The sequence below is a fragment of the Prionailurus viverrinus genome, chromosome C2, assembly GCF_022837055.1.
Source record: "Prionailurus viverrinus isolate Anna chromosome C2, UM_Priviv_1.0, whole genome shotgun sequence".
Taxonomy (NCBI): domain Eukaryota; kingdom Metazoa; phylum Chordata; class Mammalia; order Carnivora; family Felidae; genus Prionailurus; species Prionailurus viverrinus.
Genome location: NC_062569.1, coordinates 15,304,414 through 15,321,140, shown reverse-complemented (window position 1 = coordinate 15,321,140; position 16,727 = coordinate 15,304,414). Strand labels below are relative to the sequence as shown.

Below are 16,727 nucleotides of genomic sequence, written 5' to 3'. Positions count from 1 at the left end.
TAAATACTACTTTAAATTATAAATTCCACTTTAAAACTGGGAGAGGATAAGAGATAATGCACAAAATGGTGGCACTGCTACAAAATATATGTTATTTTTGTGCCTATTAAAATAGACCAATTTTAAGATCTAAGCCAATAATCTGGAATTACATGAACACATCACCTCAAAGGCAAGTTCTATAGCCTCATGTTGTCATTTGTACTGTTCTTCCTTTGCAGTCTTTCACTGGTCATTGGACAGCGTGTCCCTACCCTAGCCAGGCGAGGGCATTCTTAGTACATGGATACCAGTAGACTGAATATGTAAGCATTTTTAAAGAATTTAGTGTTCCTCACTAAATATAAACCATTTACTGTCATATGCCTTTTGTAGACTATTAAATTCATTGCCATAAAATGACAGGGAGAATAAATCTAGGTCAAATAAATAAATGATCATTCTAGAATATTCATGTTGATATTTCATACCATTCATTATTTACACAGCACTTAGTGCCAGATGACCTCAGCACATTGTAAAGCCGAGAGACCCAGCTCCTGGAAGGGGAGTGGCCCACAAAAATGTGCAACTTCTGGCAGGTCTAAATGGTGACAGGACAGATGAATGTGGGTTGCCAGTTTCAATGTTAAAGGTGAGGTGTAATCCCTTCAACTGAAAACCTCAGTTGCTTTGACAACCACAGTCCTTAGCCACCATATCTGTTCAGAGCAACGGCTTCTTTTATGCCTCCTCATTGCTGGCAAGGTATGGACAGACCAAATGCTGAAGACAAAGCCTGGAATCAGCTGAGCCAGGCCAACAACTTGGAACCATTTCCTCATAGAACAAATGCCAGAGGTGTCTCAGCAAGGTGTCCTGAAACTCCCACGTCGGTTCTACCTAAAGCCACTAAGCTGTTATTTACACACTATTTCTGGGAATGGTTTAAACACTGAAATTATTAAGAATCCCCATGGTAAATTCTGAAACACTTGTAAATTTTAGCTCCCGTGACAAACAAACAAAGTTTTGGGCTAATTAGAATAGGTTGTTGAAGGCAGGGGAGATACTGGATTCTTACCTAAAATTTTCAAGTTCAACAGCTTCTGTGGACTCATGCCACTGACCTCGGGTTCTGTGTCCACCCACCTTGATGGCAGGCTCAGACTTCGTCATGCTATTTTGGGCACTATCGAAGTTAATGGCTGGAAGCTACAGAAATAGAAGCGCGGAGCCCGTGAGGATAACAATCCAGCACAGAATAAACAAAGTAACAAAATGGGGGAAGGGGTAATTGGAGGCCAGATAAAGGGAATGAGTTTTTTCCCCGAAACAATAATTAACATGATAGCCAAGTCAAATTTAGGGGTTTCCAAGATTTAAACGTCTTTGACTTAAACATTTACTCTTTCTGCCTTATGCTGTGTTATTTTTCTTCATTGCTTGTAACGCCACCTGTCATATCTTACAGTTATTTATGTATTTTCAGGCTCCCTTGATTATAACAGCAGCTCAACATGAACCAAACTTGCTCATCTCAGGGCACCTGGGGTTTCAGTCGGTTGAGCGTCCGACTCTTGGTTTAGGCTCAGGTCATGATCTCACAGCCAGGAGATTGAGCCCCAAGTCAGGCTCTGCACACAGAGAGTGGAACCTTCTTGGGATTCTCTCTCTCCCTCTCTCTCTCTCTGCCCCTCCCCTGCTTGCACGTATGCTCTCTCTCTGAAAATAAATTAACTTAAAACAACAGCAGCAACAACAAGAACAACTAGGGGCACCTGGGTGGCTGAGTCGGTTGAATGTCCGACTTCGGCTCAGGTCATGATCTCAGAGTTTGTGGGTTCGAGCCCCACATCAGACTCTGTGCTGACAGCTCAGAGCCTGGAGCCTGCTTGGATTCTGTGTCTCCATCTCTCTCTGCCTGTCTCTCTCTCACTCTCTCTCTCTCAAACATTAAAAATTTTTTTCAACATGTAGGGGGGTAGTTCTGGGGAATCCCCAGCTCATGCTGTGAGGACAAACAGCCCTGTGGAGAGAAGCCTCCCACCCACAAACAGCACCCATTGCCAGCTATGTGAATGAGCCACCTTGGAAGCGGTGCCCCAGTTGATGTTGAAAGAATCATGGCTAGTGGGCACCCGGTGGCAGAAACCTGAACCACAACCATCCAGGCTAACTGCTCTGAATTCATGACCTGCAGAATAGGTAAGACACAGTAAACGATCGTTGTTTTAAACAACTAAGTTTTGGAATGATTTGCTATGCAGTACTGAAAAATAAATCCACCACAGAATAAACTACGAATCTGCAAGTCCATATGATACAAATAAATAAATAAACAAAACATGCCAGAGAAATATAAAACCGTGCCCCACGTTCTGGCCGCATTAAACCGGTCACTTGTCCCAGAAACTACCGTAGTGTTTGACCACTCCATGCCTGGGCATGTGCTGCAGACTGATTCCTGATCACCTTTCAGGGCTCAGCTCAGCCTCCTGGTGAGCACCCGCCTGAGCCTTCCTGGCAGAGCTGTTCACTCCGTCCCTGGTGGCGTTACTGTGTGGACCTCGCTTATAGCACCTATCATGCCTGATACCCTCCTCTGCCTTCAAGGTCAGAGTCCCGTGGGGTGGGGGAGGGGTAAACCAGCACGAGAAGAGGCTGCAAGTTGAGTGAACCAGGGTTTGTTGTGGCAGAAAGTAAGGGAGAGACAGGGTGGGCCACGGACCAGGATGCCAAGAGTATTTCAGAGTATTCCAGACAGACTTTTACAGGCTGCAAGACAGAGGACATCTGTGTGTACTCCAGAAAATGAGAGGTACCTGAGCAGCCTGACTAGCATGAGCGGAAAGAAGAAAGACTACAGGATGAAGCACAGAACTTTCCTAAAAATTTGACTGTGTCACTTCTGCTTGGAAATGTCAACATTCCCTGTTGCTTATGGGCTCATACAAAATCGCAGATGGGCCTTCAGACGCTGCCCAATTTCCTCTAGTATTATGTATCACTCCTTCCAATAGAAACATCCAGTCACCATTTCACTTAAATGCTTGTTATTTTCCTTGCTTCAGATACCTGATTATTCTACTCATTTCACCAATAATACCTTTCCACCAATTCCACTGATGGAAAACCAGCCCATTTCTTCAAGAACCACCTCCTTCCCTGTGATCTGAGCCAAAAGTGGCCTCCTTATGCCTGTCAAAATCCATACACCTACTGTCTGCACCCTTCATTCAGGATTCCTGTCTTGCCTGGTCACATCTATAAATGTCTTTTCCATACCTTATCTCTCAGAACACGAACACTGTGCCTTATACCTTTTCTTTCCACAGTATTTATCAAAACTTCTTCTATTTCGGGGCAATTAACTAGTCTGTAATTTGTTTGTTCTTCATTTGTTCTTTCTTCTATCTTTTTTACTTACTGCAAACCGATTTCTCAGCTCCCCGTGGCCTTGGATGTAGGGGGGAAAAATCTGAATTCCAGCTCTTGGCAGATCACTTCAATATTTGTGAAAACCTCTGGTGAAATCTCCAACCAACTTTGTCATTTCACTTTGCTTCAATAACCCTGGGGCAATTCCTTTCCTTGAATGATTTGTTTTACCAGGTTAGGATTACTGTAACCTTGTTATGACGAAGGGGGCTCCTCTGTCCCCTCAGTGTGTCTCTGTCCCCAGTTCTGTCACACTGTGGGACTGTCCCACAAAACAACAAACTCTAATGTGGTTAAGCAAGACACACAGAGATACACAGAGCAGTCAAGACAAAGAACGAAAGTAGAATATTGGGACACAAGGAAACAACAGGGAAGTGACTTGGCTCATTAGAGATTCAAATAAAGGACACTCAGTTCTTTGCAATTCTCTGCCTAAACCGCAAAGCAAATTTCCTCTGCAACAGATTAATTGGCCATTTTTGGTCTATTTGCAAATAACAGGCCAGGTCTTGTTAGAACAGAAATTCAGGTGAGTGAGCCTTAATCCCAAATTACCCTTTTCAAATTGACTGCTAAAAATCTCAGAGCCAAACGTGTGGCCCACTTGCTTATTTCGATGGGCATTTCTGCCTCACTAACTACTTTGTCCCTGACCCTTGTTCTTCTTTCTTCTTTGGTCTTGGCTTCAATTTATCATAAATTGTCATACTTTATGTATATCCATAAACCTCCTTACTTCCTTCTCTCACAAACAAGATATAAACAAATGCTGGATTTGTTCTTTCCAATATCGTTCTTCTCCATATTATTTTACTATAAAGAGAAGAGGGTGTTCAGAATAACATTTATCGTTGCTAAATTAAATAGAATTAGGAATGAATTTTGAGAACCTCAGGACCTTCATATTAGTGAGGACATTTTCATTTTTTCTTAGAACCATCTACTTTCTGAATAATTCAAGGATTACAAATATGCGTTTTTGTACATATGAAACAGCTGACGAAAAGCTATGCCATGTGAACTTGCCAGACAACAGACTACAAATTCTAAAATTTGTTAAAGAAGAAGAAACTATTAAATTCACTTTAGTTAACCCCTCCAAGTGTTAACAAGGAAGTGGTGTTGAAAGGGGATACAATAGATCTAGTCAGCATGAACTTCAAAGTTGGAAGATTAGAGGCAAAAACAAAAGAAAAAGAAAAAAAAAAAAAAGACATCACTGGTGTTTCTTTTACCCTGGCCATATGGTTATACATGCTCATGATGTAACTCAATTTTTAGCCACAATTCAATATGAAAAAAACTGACCAAGAACTCACTGAACGAAGGCTACAGTAAACCAGAGGCAAAGTCAAAGTTGCTGGCATTGGGAAATATACAGTCCGGTCTGGAAATAAGACACGTAGACAAGTGTTTCCAAAATGAGGAAGACTATAAGGCTACAACTGTGGGCGGGAAAAGGTGCTTTGGGAAGACAGAGATCACTTCGAGAATACAAGATAAAAGAAAGCTTGTTTGCAGAAGTGGTGTCATTAGATTTGGGTCTTAGAAACAGATAAGATATTTTAAGAAAGAAATTTGGGAGAAGGACAAATTTGGGAGAAGGGATTGCAAAAGCAATAATTAGAAGTCTCTGACATCATGGTTACATCTTAGGATGGACAGGGAGAAAGAATGGGAACTACAATCAAAACCATATGCTGAGTCACCTTGCTTACCTTCTAAAAAAGAATGGATGTGATGTGGGGCAATTGTCCGTGAAGGCTTGTGAGCAGCAAGCCAGGGAGATTCTTTTAGCAGAGTAGAGATAGACAAAGAGAAAGAGTGACTGCTGACACAGCTGGATGGGAAGAAATTGCTCCTGGGGGCCATAGCACGAAATAACAGAGAAGGATTGATAGGTGAAAAGGTATTTCACAACCGTGTTTACTCCGAATCAAAGATTATCCAACTATTTTTTGAACTGGAATCTCATTTCCCAAGTCATTTAAAAGACAACTCAGTGGGGAGAGGCATATATTGCTAAGATGTAGTGTTTGGGCCCAGACCTGTATTCCAGCCATCAGTTGGCGGTATGATCTCGAGAAAGTCACTTAATTCTTTGTGCCTCAGTTTCCTATTCTGCGAAAGCAGAAGTCGTGGTCACTCAACGGGAAGATGCAAATAAAGCACCAGACACATGGTAAACGTTCCCTAAACAGAATCTATACTATTTGGCCTTCATATGCCATCAATTCACTAGAAAGTCATCCTTGACTATAAATAACTAGATGAAAATGTTGTGGTTCTCTGTTAGTTTGATGGATATAACAAAATCCATCAAGATTCCTACTATACAAGAGTTCTTCAACAAATTTATTTAGACAAGTATGACATAGTAGACTTTGGTGCCAGGTCACTGGGATTCAAGAACCATCCCTACCATTAGAGGTGCTAACTAAGTGTCTGCTGTTGTCATTATTATTAGCATTGCTGTGCTGTTCTCCAAATCTTCACAGAGAGCCTCTAATCTCATGATTCTCCAAAGTCTTACAGAAGTAAAACCAAAAAGAAAAGTTTAAAGATAAATTCAAGCAGAGGTACCATTCTTTCTCCGTCTGATAAAAATATAAAAAAGCTGGGGCACCTGGGTGGCTCAGTCGGTTAAGCGTCGACTTTGGCTCAGGTCATGATCTCATAGTTTGTGGGTTCAAGGCCCACATCAGGCTCTGTGCTGACAACTCAGAGCCCAGAGCCTGCTTTGGATTCTGTGTCTCCCTCTCTCTCTGCTCCTCCCCCACTCATGCTCTGTCTCTCTCAAAAATAAATAAATATACATTTAAAAAATTAAACATATATATATAAGCTATCAGAAAAATAGCCAAATTGACTCTTTTCGCCTCTGAATTTTCAGTGAGATAAAATTTGCAGCAAACATCAAGAGTCGTGCTCTAGGAACTGGGTAGCATGAGGTGGGGTGGAGGGGAGAAGAAAGAAAATTCAGTAATTTGTGTTTTGGAAAACATCAAGTTCCGAAAACTCCAAAGAGTCAAACGGTAGGCATTCAATAGAACAGTATACTGTTTCTAGACTGAAGAGCTTTGATAATTAGGACACATGGCAATAAACAGAAAATAAAGAGAAGAAGAATGAAAAGGCTGTAGATGCTGAATTCTGGCAGGACTGAACAAGGTATGAGAGAAACAGCCAGATAAAGAAAAACAAAACATATAAAAGAACAAAGAAAAATAGATACACTGTTCATAAAAATGTTAAATTAATCCCTTTGGAAACATGTGAGTTCTCTTTTATCAATGCATGCACATCCTTTGAACATACTACCTGTTGTTTGCTTGATTGAACGTTCAAAAGGCAACGAAGTCTTTTAAGATCTGAATAGTCCCTAGGAGAAAGAATAACACAGTGTCAACCAACCAAAGATTCCAGATGAACTAGTGGCACCCACCCATGGTGTTGCCCTTCCGAGGCCTGCCTGTAGAGACTGAAATGTATCCATTTCCTTTAACCTCTAGAAATGAGCAAACCTTTCAGTAAACACCATAACCCAGAGTAGCCCTTGCCAAAGGTCTACTCTGTTTCTCAAATAGACTCAGTAAGGGGTTACCTGGTGGTGACTCCTTGTTGTTTTTTTTCAGTTGATTTTTCTGTGGTCTTCGCCTTTTTGTCTTGATCAGGCATTGTAAAACATCAATGCCCCAGAATTAACATGGCATTCCTTTCAAAATAAACCAGAGGGGAATACTTTAGTTGGAGTCTGTGCTCCAAAATATTCTCAGGCGAAAGTCACTTTATAATACTTAAGTAGGTAAAAGCTAACATTTATTTCTAACACAACAATAAAAATGTTCATATGAATAGCATTTATTATTTATCTTTCAAAGGCCTTCAGATACATTTAGGGCATAGTTTATAGGTATATTAGCCCATAAGCCTCTGTTTTCTGAGTCATTCTCGGTTTCAAATATTCTGACCCACTGTCTCAACAAATATACGTTTCTGCTTGTCAGGAAAAGTGCCCCCATTAGGGGTTTCCAAAATATACATCTATAAGCAAATACCCGAAGCCCAACTAATGTTTTTATGCCATCCTACTTGTCTTTCTCGACAAGTATCCTTAATTATATGCTGCTAATTCAAGGAGTTCGTCTCCATCATAGGTGATCCTTCTAAGAGCCTGGAAAAAGCCCCAGCCATTTGCAAATAAGTGTTACAGTGTCAGAGGTAATACACAAAATTTCACTGGATTTCCAGAATTCCTAAACCTTTCAAACTGCCACCCCAGGTGAGTCAACTGTAGTCAATGAGAACTCAGCAAGAATTGGGTCAGTCCTGCACAGCCCCTGCACTCGCTCAAACATCCTGTCAAAAGCAAGCCAACAGGCCCAAAATGGAGTCACTTATGTTAAGCCCCAGGTCACCAAACTTAATTATATTTTCAGCACTCCCAGGTATGAAAATTTAAACTAGCCAATCAGGAATCACCACATCAGCATTAATTAAATAATCTGCCTGATAAACTCATGCTATACCTTTGAAGAAAAGTGACCTTGCAATACCCAATCCACTTTTTGACCAGTGTAACTTCCTTGTTCTTGCTCCCTTCTGCCTGTAAAACTCCTAAGAGCTCCTTTTGATTTGAAAGGAGTGGATGTTGTCCAATTCATGAATCACTGAATAAAGTTAATAAGATCTTTTTTTTTTCCAGCTGAGAAATGCGTTTGTTTGTTTGTTTGTTTGTTTGTTTCAGGAGTAGAATTTAGTGATTCATCACTTATATATACCACCCAATACTCATCCCAACAAGTGCCCACCTTAATGCCCATCACCCATTTAGCCCGTCTCCCCACCCACCTCCCCTCCAGCAACCTCCAGTTTGTTCCCTATCTTTAAAATTTACTCAATTGAAGTTTGTTTTTAAACAATCTGGACAGTGAGACTGGCCAGCCTGGGAATACAACCCAATAGGCATTTCAATCTTCTAGGTAAGTTTTGCTGTCATCATGGTCACTTTTCCCAGGATAAATTTTAATACTGTTTCCCACATCCTCTCAAAAGGTAAGTAAGGAATAGTACAGATTACTTAACCAACGAACAGAAGGCAACTTATTTGTTTGCTCTTTTTTCCTTAATCAATTTCTGATTCAATTGTTTTAATTTCCAGAATAGAAACAAAAGGTTGAAGATACCCATGCTTTCAATTACATAGCAAATACAAAATTAAATATACTATCAGTTTAATTTGATTAGATGTAAAATTTTCCAACTATGCTTTAATGCCACAGCTTGACTTCAGTGTTATTTTCAGGCATGAAAAAGCATGTGTTACTGTCTTATAATCGCATGCCTCCATGTATTGTGAAATCTATGGTCAAAATCCAAGTGTTTCAGAGATATTTAAAGCAAAAAGGAATGTGCCAATGGGTGTTTCACTGCAACAGAATGAAGCAAAACTTCAGTTAAATGTGCAAAGACAGTTTAAGGATTTAAAAATTATTTTTCCAGTATAGTTGTCATATTTATGACAGAGTTGAGCGGGAATTAAGAGTTGGGGACCAAGGCTCTCTTCACAGATGCACACCAACAAAAGCGCAATATAATATTTTAGAATTGTGCTTAGGATATAACACCACAGACTCATACAATCAATAAATATTTACTGAACATTTACCATGTCCAATCTCCGACTAAAAACTGCTAAAGATAAAATAGGTTACCACAGGCATACTATTCTACCATAAGCACATAAAATCCCACTTCATGACTTCAAAATATGTTTTGTGATGGATTCAGATAGAGATTTGATTTCACTTTCCTCTAAAAAAAGAAAGAAGAAGGAAGGGAAGGAGGGCGGGAGGAGGAGAGAGTGGAAGAAAGGAAGAATGGATGACAGATAATCTGTAAATAATTTCTAAAAGCCCAAGATCCAAGTGCTTTTTATATAGATATATTAAAATGCTCCCAAATGTTCTAAAATAAATGGAAATCCAGTCAAAATGAATAGCATCTGATTTTACTTTTCCCTCCCGGGCACAGGGAAAATTCCACACTGGCCTGCTGGCTTCCAATTCCCGTGCAAACCATAGCTACAGACTGTGTTAGAAGTAGGAAACGAAAGCCACAAAGATTAGCACATGAAAACGTGTGGAAAAGCTCACAGGCTGCTTCTGCCAGCCTTGGAAAGCGTTTCTATCCAGATCATACCCTGCTAAACACCCCGCCTTATTCCCTTGTTTAATCTCCATAATTTGATTGACCTGGTGTGTGAACAGGAAATAATCATCTAATAGTTTTATCAATTTAAAATTAAAGTCTACTCTGTGAGCTGGAAGAGTGAGAATAGATAAGTCTCTGGAAACGTTTCACTTAATTAAACAGTAAACAAATCCACCGGAATCGGTAGAAACAGACAATTGCCTTAGGATAAAAAAACAAAATCCTTTCCACTTGATGGCTGGTGAAATGGAAAGTATTCTGAAGAAAACTTTGAGAAGTTGAGAATGCTGAACTATTTCCTCTAACTCCATTTTTAATGAACAAAAATGATCACGTTACGCCAACGGTTATAATCCAAACCTGGGGATGGCCGGGAGGGCAGTTTACATCAAGTCGAGACAATTTATTGGGGAAGGGTCCTCCGGAAAGATCAAGCAAGGGTGCTCCCCAAAGCCAGAGCTCTCCAGAGGGCAGCCTAGCATGGTTCCACGGGGAGCTCTGGAGTAGAGATTATACGAGTCACTGGTTAAGGGTCCCTGGAGAAGGTCTTAACCGCCACCCATACACTTCTGTCTGGGGGTAAAGAGACTCCAGGAGCTTGGGGGGAGTCTCCCCAAAAGGAGACACAGGAACTGGCTATAAGAAGCAAAGGAACACTGAAGTCAACACCCCGACACACCACCGGTCCCAGGGATGCGACAGGCTCCGGGTGGGATACTCACCCCGTCCCTGTGATCACCAACCACAACAGAAGGGCTGTGGGTGACGACGGTACGAGAATCTCGCTGTGGATGCACACTCAGCACGGCCTCACGTTTCCCTCTTCTGCTCGACCTTGTCCGTGACTTTCACTTCTCCGATCCTTCCACCCTCTCTCCCTCTCGCTCACTGCACTTCAGCCCTGCGGGCCTTCTCCCTGGCTCATGAAGGTGGCAATCTCACCCTTGCCTGAAAGCCTCGGCACTTGCCACTTGCTGTTCCTCTCTCATTCTCAGGCTGGCTTCTTTGTGTCATTCGGGTCTCTGCTCAGATGTCCCCTCGGTGGTGCGGGCTCCTCTGACAAACCTGTACAACATATTCACCCCCAGAGACTCATCCTTACCACATCCACTCTGTTTCCTCTCTTTCTGCAGCTCGTCAGTGTTGGAAATCTTCTGGTCCATTTCCCGGTATCCTTGCACCAGACCATAAGCCCCATGTGAGCGGAGATCGTGTCTGTCTTATCCCCAAGTACATCCCCACATGCCAAATAGCAAATGGCGTGATACAAGCACAGTACAAAAGCTCAGAAAACATTTGGGTCATAATCTGTAAGGAGTGGCTGAGGTATCTTTCGCAAAGTGCATGAATTATTTGCTTTTTAACAATTATTTTAGGATCGTAGGATAACAACCTCCTTGAACCTCCCAAGCCTGGCACTCCTCCTCAGTGTCCTAGGGCAGCTTGGACTCCCCACATCGCAAATCTGTGCACAAAATATTGCAGTTGCCTGATTCCCCCATAAAGCAGGAATTGGACCTCCCTTATTTTTTTTATTTTTTTTTTCATGTTTATCCATTTTTGAGAGAGAGAGAAAGAGAGAGAGCACAAGAGGGGGAAGGGCAGAGAGAGAGGGCAACACAGAATCTGAAGCAGGCTCCAGGCTCTGAGCTGTCAGCACAGAGCCTGACATGGGGCTCGAACCCATGAACTGTGAGATCATGACCTGAGCTGAAGTCGGACACTTAACCGACTGAACCACCCAGGTGCCCCTGAACCTCCCTTATTCACCACACACAAGGAAGGCAAACAACAAATATTTACTGTATAAAAAAATTTAATGGATCAATGGATAATAGAACTATTTCAAAAACAAACCTGTGTCATTACTCGTTTAATTCAAAAATCTTTCATAAATCTTCCTCATAAATCAAATCAACTGATGAATATTTGTAATGTTATAAAAGTCTTGAACACACTGAGGAATTATCTCAATTATTTAGTCTTCAGGAGGAAAACTGGAGTTTTATGTAAGATAATATTCATGAACAGTGCTTTTTAAACAACTTATTAGGTTTTTTCAAATTCGTAAATCTATCGTGGACCAATACTGTTGGTCCATATCCTGTTCAGCAAAGTAAGCCCGCTGATCATGTGCTTAAATATCGCAGCATTGTTGAATTGCTGTAAACATTTCTAAACACTCTCAATTTTGTACTTGTCTCCTCGTGGACCAGTAACATACCAGTCTGAAGACCACCTGAATAGCCTAGAAATCTGAAGTCTCTCCTTCCAAAGAGCAATCTTGATTTCACAGCAATCCTAGATAGATGACTGTCTGAGAACCACTGCCCCAAGGGTAGAGCCGGAGAGGACCTGAGTAGCTGTGGATTCCAGGACAGCCAGGAGAGGGCGAGAGTGAGCCCGGGGAAAGGAGAAACAAGGCCAAGAAGACTGAACGTGGGCTCCCCACTTAAAACCAGAGCGGTCCCACCTCTCTGGGGCTCTGTGTACAGTTTCATTTGAGAAAAGGGTTCCACTGCTAAAAAAAAAAAAAAATTGAAACCCACGCATTTTCTGACATTTATTTTACAGAGGAGACGAGGCCAAAGAGATTACAAGACTTGCTACATAAACACTTGTGTTCAGGTGGATTTTCCTTTGATTCTGAGTGGGAAAACTGAAATTTAGTATTTTTTTTTCTTAAAAAAAAAAGGGAGGGGGCACAGAAGTGAAAGATTATACATAAAATCCTAGTGCATATTACTTTCAGAACAGAAACTTTCAGTATTTTTCCTTTTGCCCATTTCAGTCATGGGACCCAAATACTATCTCAGAGGGAGGAGAAATGATCTCTCCATGCCTCACAGGATCGCCAAATGAGTTTGATGTTTACAGTCCTAGTCAAGTACAGACATAATCACAGTACTGACTCACTGTTGAATTTTTTAATCCATTTCAAAGAGATTCTCAAAAGTAATTCCTATCTTCTATTGTCGTTTGAAATGTGGGTTAATGCTAAAAGAAGTCCCCAGAGAAACACACCTCATTTGCTCATGATCTCTTGGTAATTGCAGGGTAAACACATATAACAGAGAAAGAAATCCGGGCTACGGTAACATCACCTGACTGACTGTAATTAATCTAAACTGTACAATATAAACCCACTGACTAAATAATGTGGTGGGTATTTGTGATATGGTTTTCAGATTCTCTACCCGGAAATTCTTTTTCATTCCACAGTTGACTTAACTGTTCAGAAGATCCTTAAATGGCCTCATCTTTACTAAAGATAAAACAGAAAAGTCATTTGATTCATTATGGAAAATAGCTCCAAATCCCACTAATACCTTTTTTCTTATTAATCACTTAGGCTGCATCTTTGGAAATACCACACTTTACTTACTACATTTACTAATGGTTAAGATAAAAACAGCACTTGGAAAGTAATAACAGTAAGAGAGTTTAACATGACTCCAGTTAATTACCACTTGGGCTACATCAGGTTTATTATTTTGAAAAAGCACTAAAATAAATTGTTATAATGCTTACCACAAAAGGAACTTATAACTTCCTTGTACCAACACAAGGGAGTCCCTATTTCCTTTGATGAATGACAGTTAACCTCCGTATCAGATTACAAGTTGCAGTTCTGTCTGTGCTCAAGTAGACATTAAAGAAACTGAGAAAACTTGCTGCCCCGTAACTAGTGGCAGTGAAAACGAGACATCATTTCTCTAAGTCCTTTACTGTGGCATTTTTTTTTCTCAATATTCCTTTAATAGTGGCTCTTTGAAAACAAAGTGGTTAAAATAAGATACAATTTATGTAAAGAATTTTAACCAGAAATAATAAAACTGTGTTAAAATGAATTCGTTGGGTGTTAATTTCTTAATCTTGATCATGCCACGGTGATGCAAGAGGCTAACACTGAGGGAGGCTGAGGGAGGGGTGTAAGGGAACTCACTGTACTATTTTGGCAGCTTTTATGTAAATCTAAAATTATTTCAAAATAAACAAACTGCATCGGCCACTTGAGCAGTTTAGCTCATAAAAGTGCTGTGAGAATAGAGAAAGTGTTTTCTTTTTACAAAGAATAATAGCCCTTAATCTCACAGAGCTATAGTGCTTGGTCTTTCCAAATTGGTTGTGTTTTAAAAAACTATTCTGCACAGAAAGTGTCATGTTAAATTGGTCAAATGACTGGAAAATAACACACACACACACACACACACACACTCTCTCTCTCTCTCTCTCTCTCTCTCTCTCTCTCTCTTTGAAAGTAAAGTGATCAAAAAGTCAAGGAACTCCTATAAGAAATGTGACTTGCTTATACCTGTTACAGCTGAAAAAGAGTCTGCTTCTCTAAACCATAGTCTTGATTTTATCCGTTATGTCACATTGTTATTGTTCTTCAATGGGAAACACGTGTGGAGTTAGCAGAACAGAAACAGTCATATGAAAAACCTTAAAGAACATCTAGTGTGGGGGTTTCTGACACCTTCCAGGCCCTGGAACAGAATGTAAGTGAATGGCAGGTATAGAGGAGATCATACATAGGGCCTCAGTCAGAACTGAGAAAGCGTACACCCTCCCTTAAAGGGATTCAAACTCACATTAAAAATGAAGCAAAACAAAACTCCTGCACAGGACAAATAAAACAGACCGGTCATCAGTTGAAGATCGTGATTCAGTGCACCTGGTTTAATACATGAGGAAACTGAGGCCCAGAGAGGAAAAAGGTGTCCAAGGCCACAGAGCACCTTTAAAAGTAGAACACAGCCCAGTTTACCTTCAGGGCCTAAATCCTAATGGCAAGCTCCGGGTAGATGGGAAGGGGACGACCTGTTGACATTGGCCCTGAGCCGAGGGCAAAGGGTGATCTAATAACAACTGATGCTTGCATAACTTCACCTCCTGGACCCTGGGGTGCTTGCAAACATCTATTCATTCCTCCTTGCTCACTCATGTGAAATAGGTAGGCGGTGTATTTTAATATTATCCTATGGAGGAAAACAAAGACACAGTTGCTACAGAACCTCCTTTGGCAGGAGTATGTCGCCAGCCAAGGGCAGGTATTATCATGGCCTTGCTCCTGAGTCAGTAGAATTGACACCTTCCTTGTGCAGAGAGTTTATACTTTAAACAATTTTCTGTTTTCTATTTAAACAAGCACTTGGAGGTACAAAGAATAAGAAAATTCCAATTGTATTCTAGCCGTCTCCCACTCATTCCCACAAATATTTATTGACCATCTGCTGTGTGTTAGTCTCTTTTTTAAGACTCTGCCTTCATTTTCCTCTGGCCAATACTGACCTAAGTTGGACTGTGCTAAGTCCAACTTAGCCTAAGTTGGTGATGCTCCCCAAATCAACTAGAATATGTGGCCACAGGTACCGTTATCATTTTCTTTTTCCAAGTTTAGTCCCATTCAAACTCACACCATTCTTGCTAAAGGGAAACATCTGCAGATAGGAATATAGCTTTTATGGACCCCCTCCACTGCCACTGCCTGATGATGCCTGTGGTATGTCTGTTCACGCCTCATGTGGCTGCTTACCCAAACCTGCTCAAGACATAGCTTATCGTGCACCTGTGTTAAATGAAATCTGAGGCCCATATGTTAAGTGGTGGTATTGAAAAGGCAAAAAAGGTCCAGATGATATGAAGGGAACATTTTTATTAACCAGTCAATGAAAGTAACTTAAGTAGCACACCAAACTTCTCTTTTCTTACTGACCCCAAACATAGCAAGATTACATTCTATTCTCTGTTTCTGTGTGAGAAAGGGGACAATGATATTCACTCAAGGTGATTATTGATCCCCTCATCTATGCGAAGCCCTGAAGCTACTGCACTGAATAAGACATGGTCAAAAATGTCTTACCCCCTAAGTCAGCCATCATGGTAATAAGTCACGATAATAAATGAGTCATGGTGGTAATAAGTCAATATGGATTCAGCCCAACCCCCTGGACCTTTTCAGGGTAAAGAGAACACTGAGTTAACACATCCATGTTCCTAACACTAGGCAGCACTGCAAGAAACTATAGATACTTTTAAGCCATGAAATAGAATTAAATTTCATCCAGTAACACCCTATTTTAAGTGCATTTTATTATCTCTCATGCTCTGACTGTGCATACGACATCACCGGGCACTGCAAAAACAACCTATCCACATCTCAGTGTGTGTGTGAAATCACAAATATGTAGTTTAGGCAGTAGAAAACTACTGATATCGGGTCTTAAAAAAAAAAAAAAACAAAAACAGGATAGTTTCTTATGGTACAGACTAATACATGGGATCAAATAAGAACACAAGAAATGTCAAAAAGCAGGGGAAATTGACTTCCAAAGGAGACTATAAATTGAATGAATTCAGGAGAAAGAAAGATTGCTGTGGGCTGAAACGTTATGGAAAGGTTCATGAACTGGGGAGTTGAAGAAGGCCCAGGAAAATGGGTAGGGCTTGGGAAGAACTTTCCAGGGGAGTGAATGAATAAAGGGATGGAGGCAAAATCCTAGGAGTGGTTTGGGGAGACAGTGAGTAGAAGTCGAACTGGGGCTGAGGAATGTGGACCGAGGTGGAAGATGGTACACGAACGAGTGGCAGCCTCTAAGTCTATAGCCAACGCATGGAACAAAACAGTCACAAAAAAGTCTCAGAGCACGGCCCTTTGGGTGCACCTCAGAAAAATGGCACTTTCCTCTTCCTCACCCCCTCAGTCGTTTGGCCACTACATCCTATTTTTCTCCTATTTCTAATATGGTCCCGATCTATTCACTTCCTTCGACCCTCAGAGCCAACACCCTAGTCTACCTCATCACTCGCCTGAACTACAGCAATCCATTCCTAAACGGTCCCTCCACTTCCATTTATTCTCTCTACCCAACAACACAAAACCTGATCTCCACACAGCAACCAAAGCACCCTTCATATGGTGCAACTCTGACCAATTAAGCCTTTGTGCGCCTCCCATCTCTCTGGGGGTAACCACAAAAATTAACAAGGCCAACGAGGTGTTCCAAGAGATGATGCCTCTGCCTCCGCTAGCCAGCTCCACTCATACCTGGTCTCTGAAACCCTGTTCCAGACCTGATTCTCCTGGA

At 41.1% G+C, this 16,727-nt stretch overlaps 1 protein-coding gene across 6 annotated transcripts in view; it reads right to left on the bottom strand.

Moving 5' to 3' along the window:
• NEK10 (NIMA related kinase 10) overlaps positions 1-16,727 on the bottom strand; it is a 230,098-nt gene that overhangs the window by 206,117 nt on the left and 7,254 nt on the right. For 4 of the 6 annotated variants that reach the window (XR_007155710.1, XM_047875603.1, XM_047875607.1 and 1 more), the window contains exons 2-4: positions 7,028-7,138; positions 6,745-6,805; positions 1,064-1,194 (exon numbers count right to left, since the gene is read on the bottom strand). Coding sequence is in view for 5 of the 6 variants with exons in the window: in XM_047875603.1 (XP_047731559.1) it covers positions 1,064-1,194; positions 6,745-6,805; positions 7,028-7,101 (266 nt within the window). In the remaining variant the exon portion in view is untranslated. Of the gene's footprint in view, positions 1-1,063; positions 1,195-6,744; positions 6,806-7,027; positions 7,139-10,358; positions 10,702-16,727 lie in introns of all 6 variants that reach the window. The other 2 variants (XM_047875604.1, XM_047875605.1) reach the window with 2 other exon arrangements.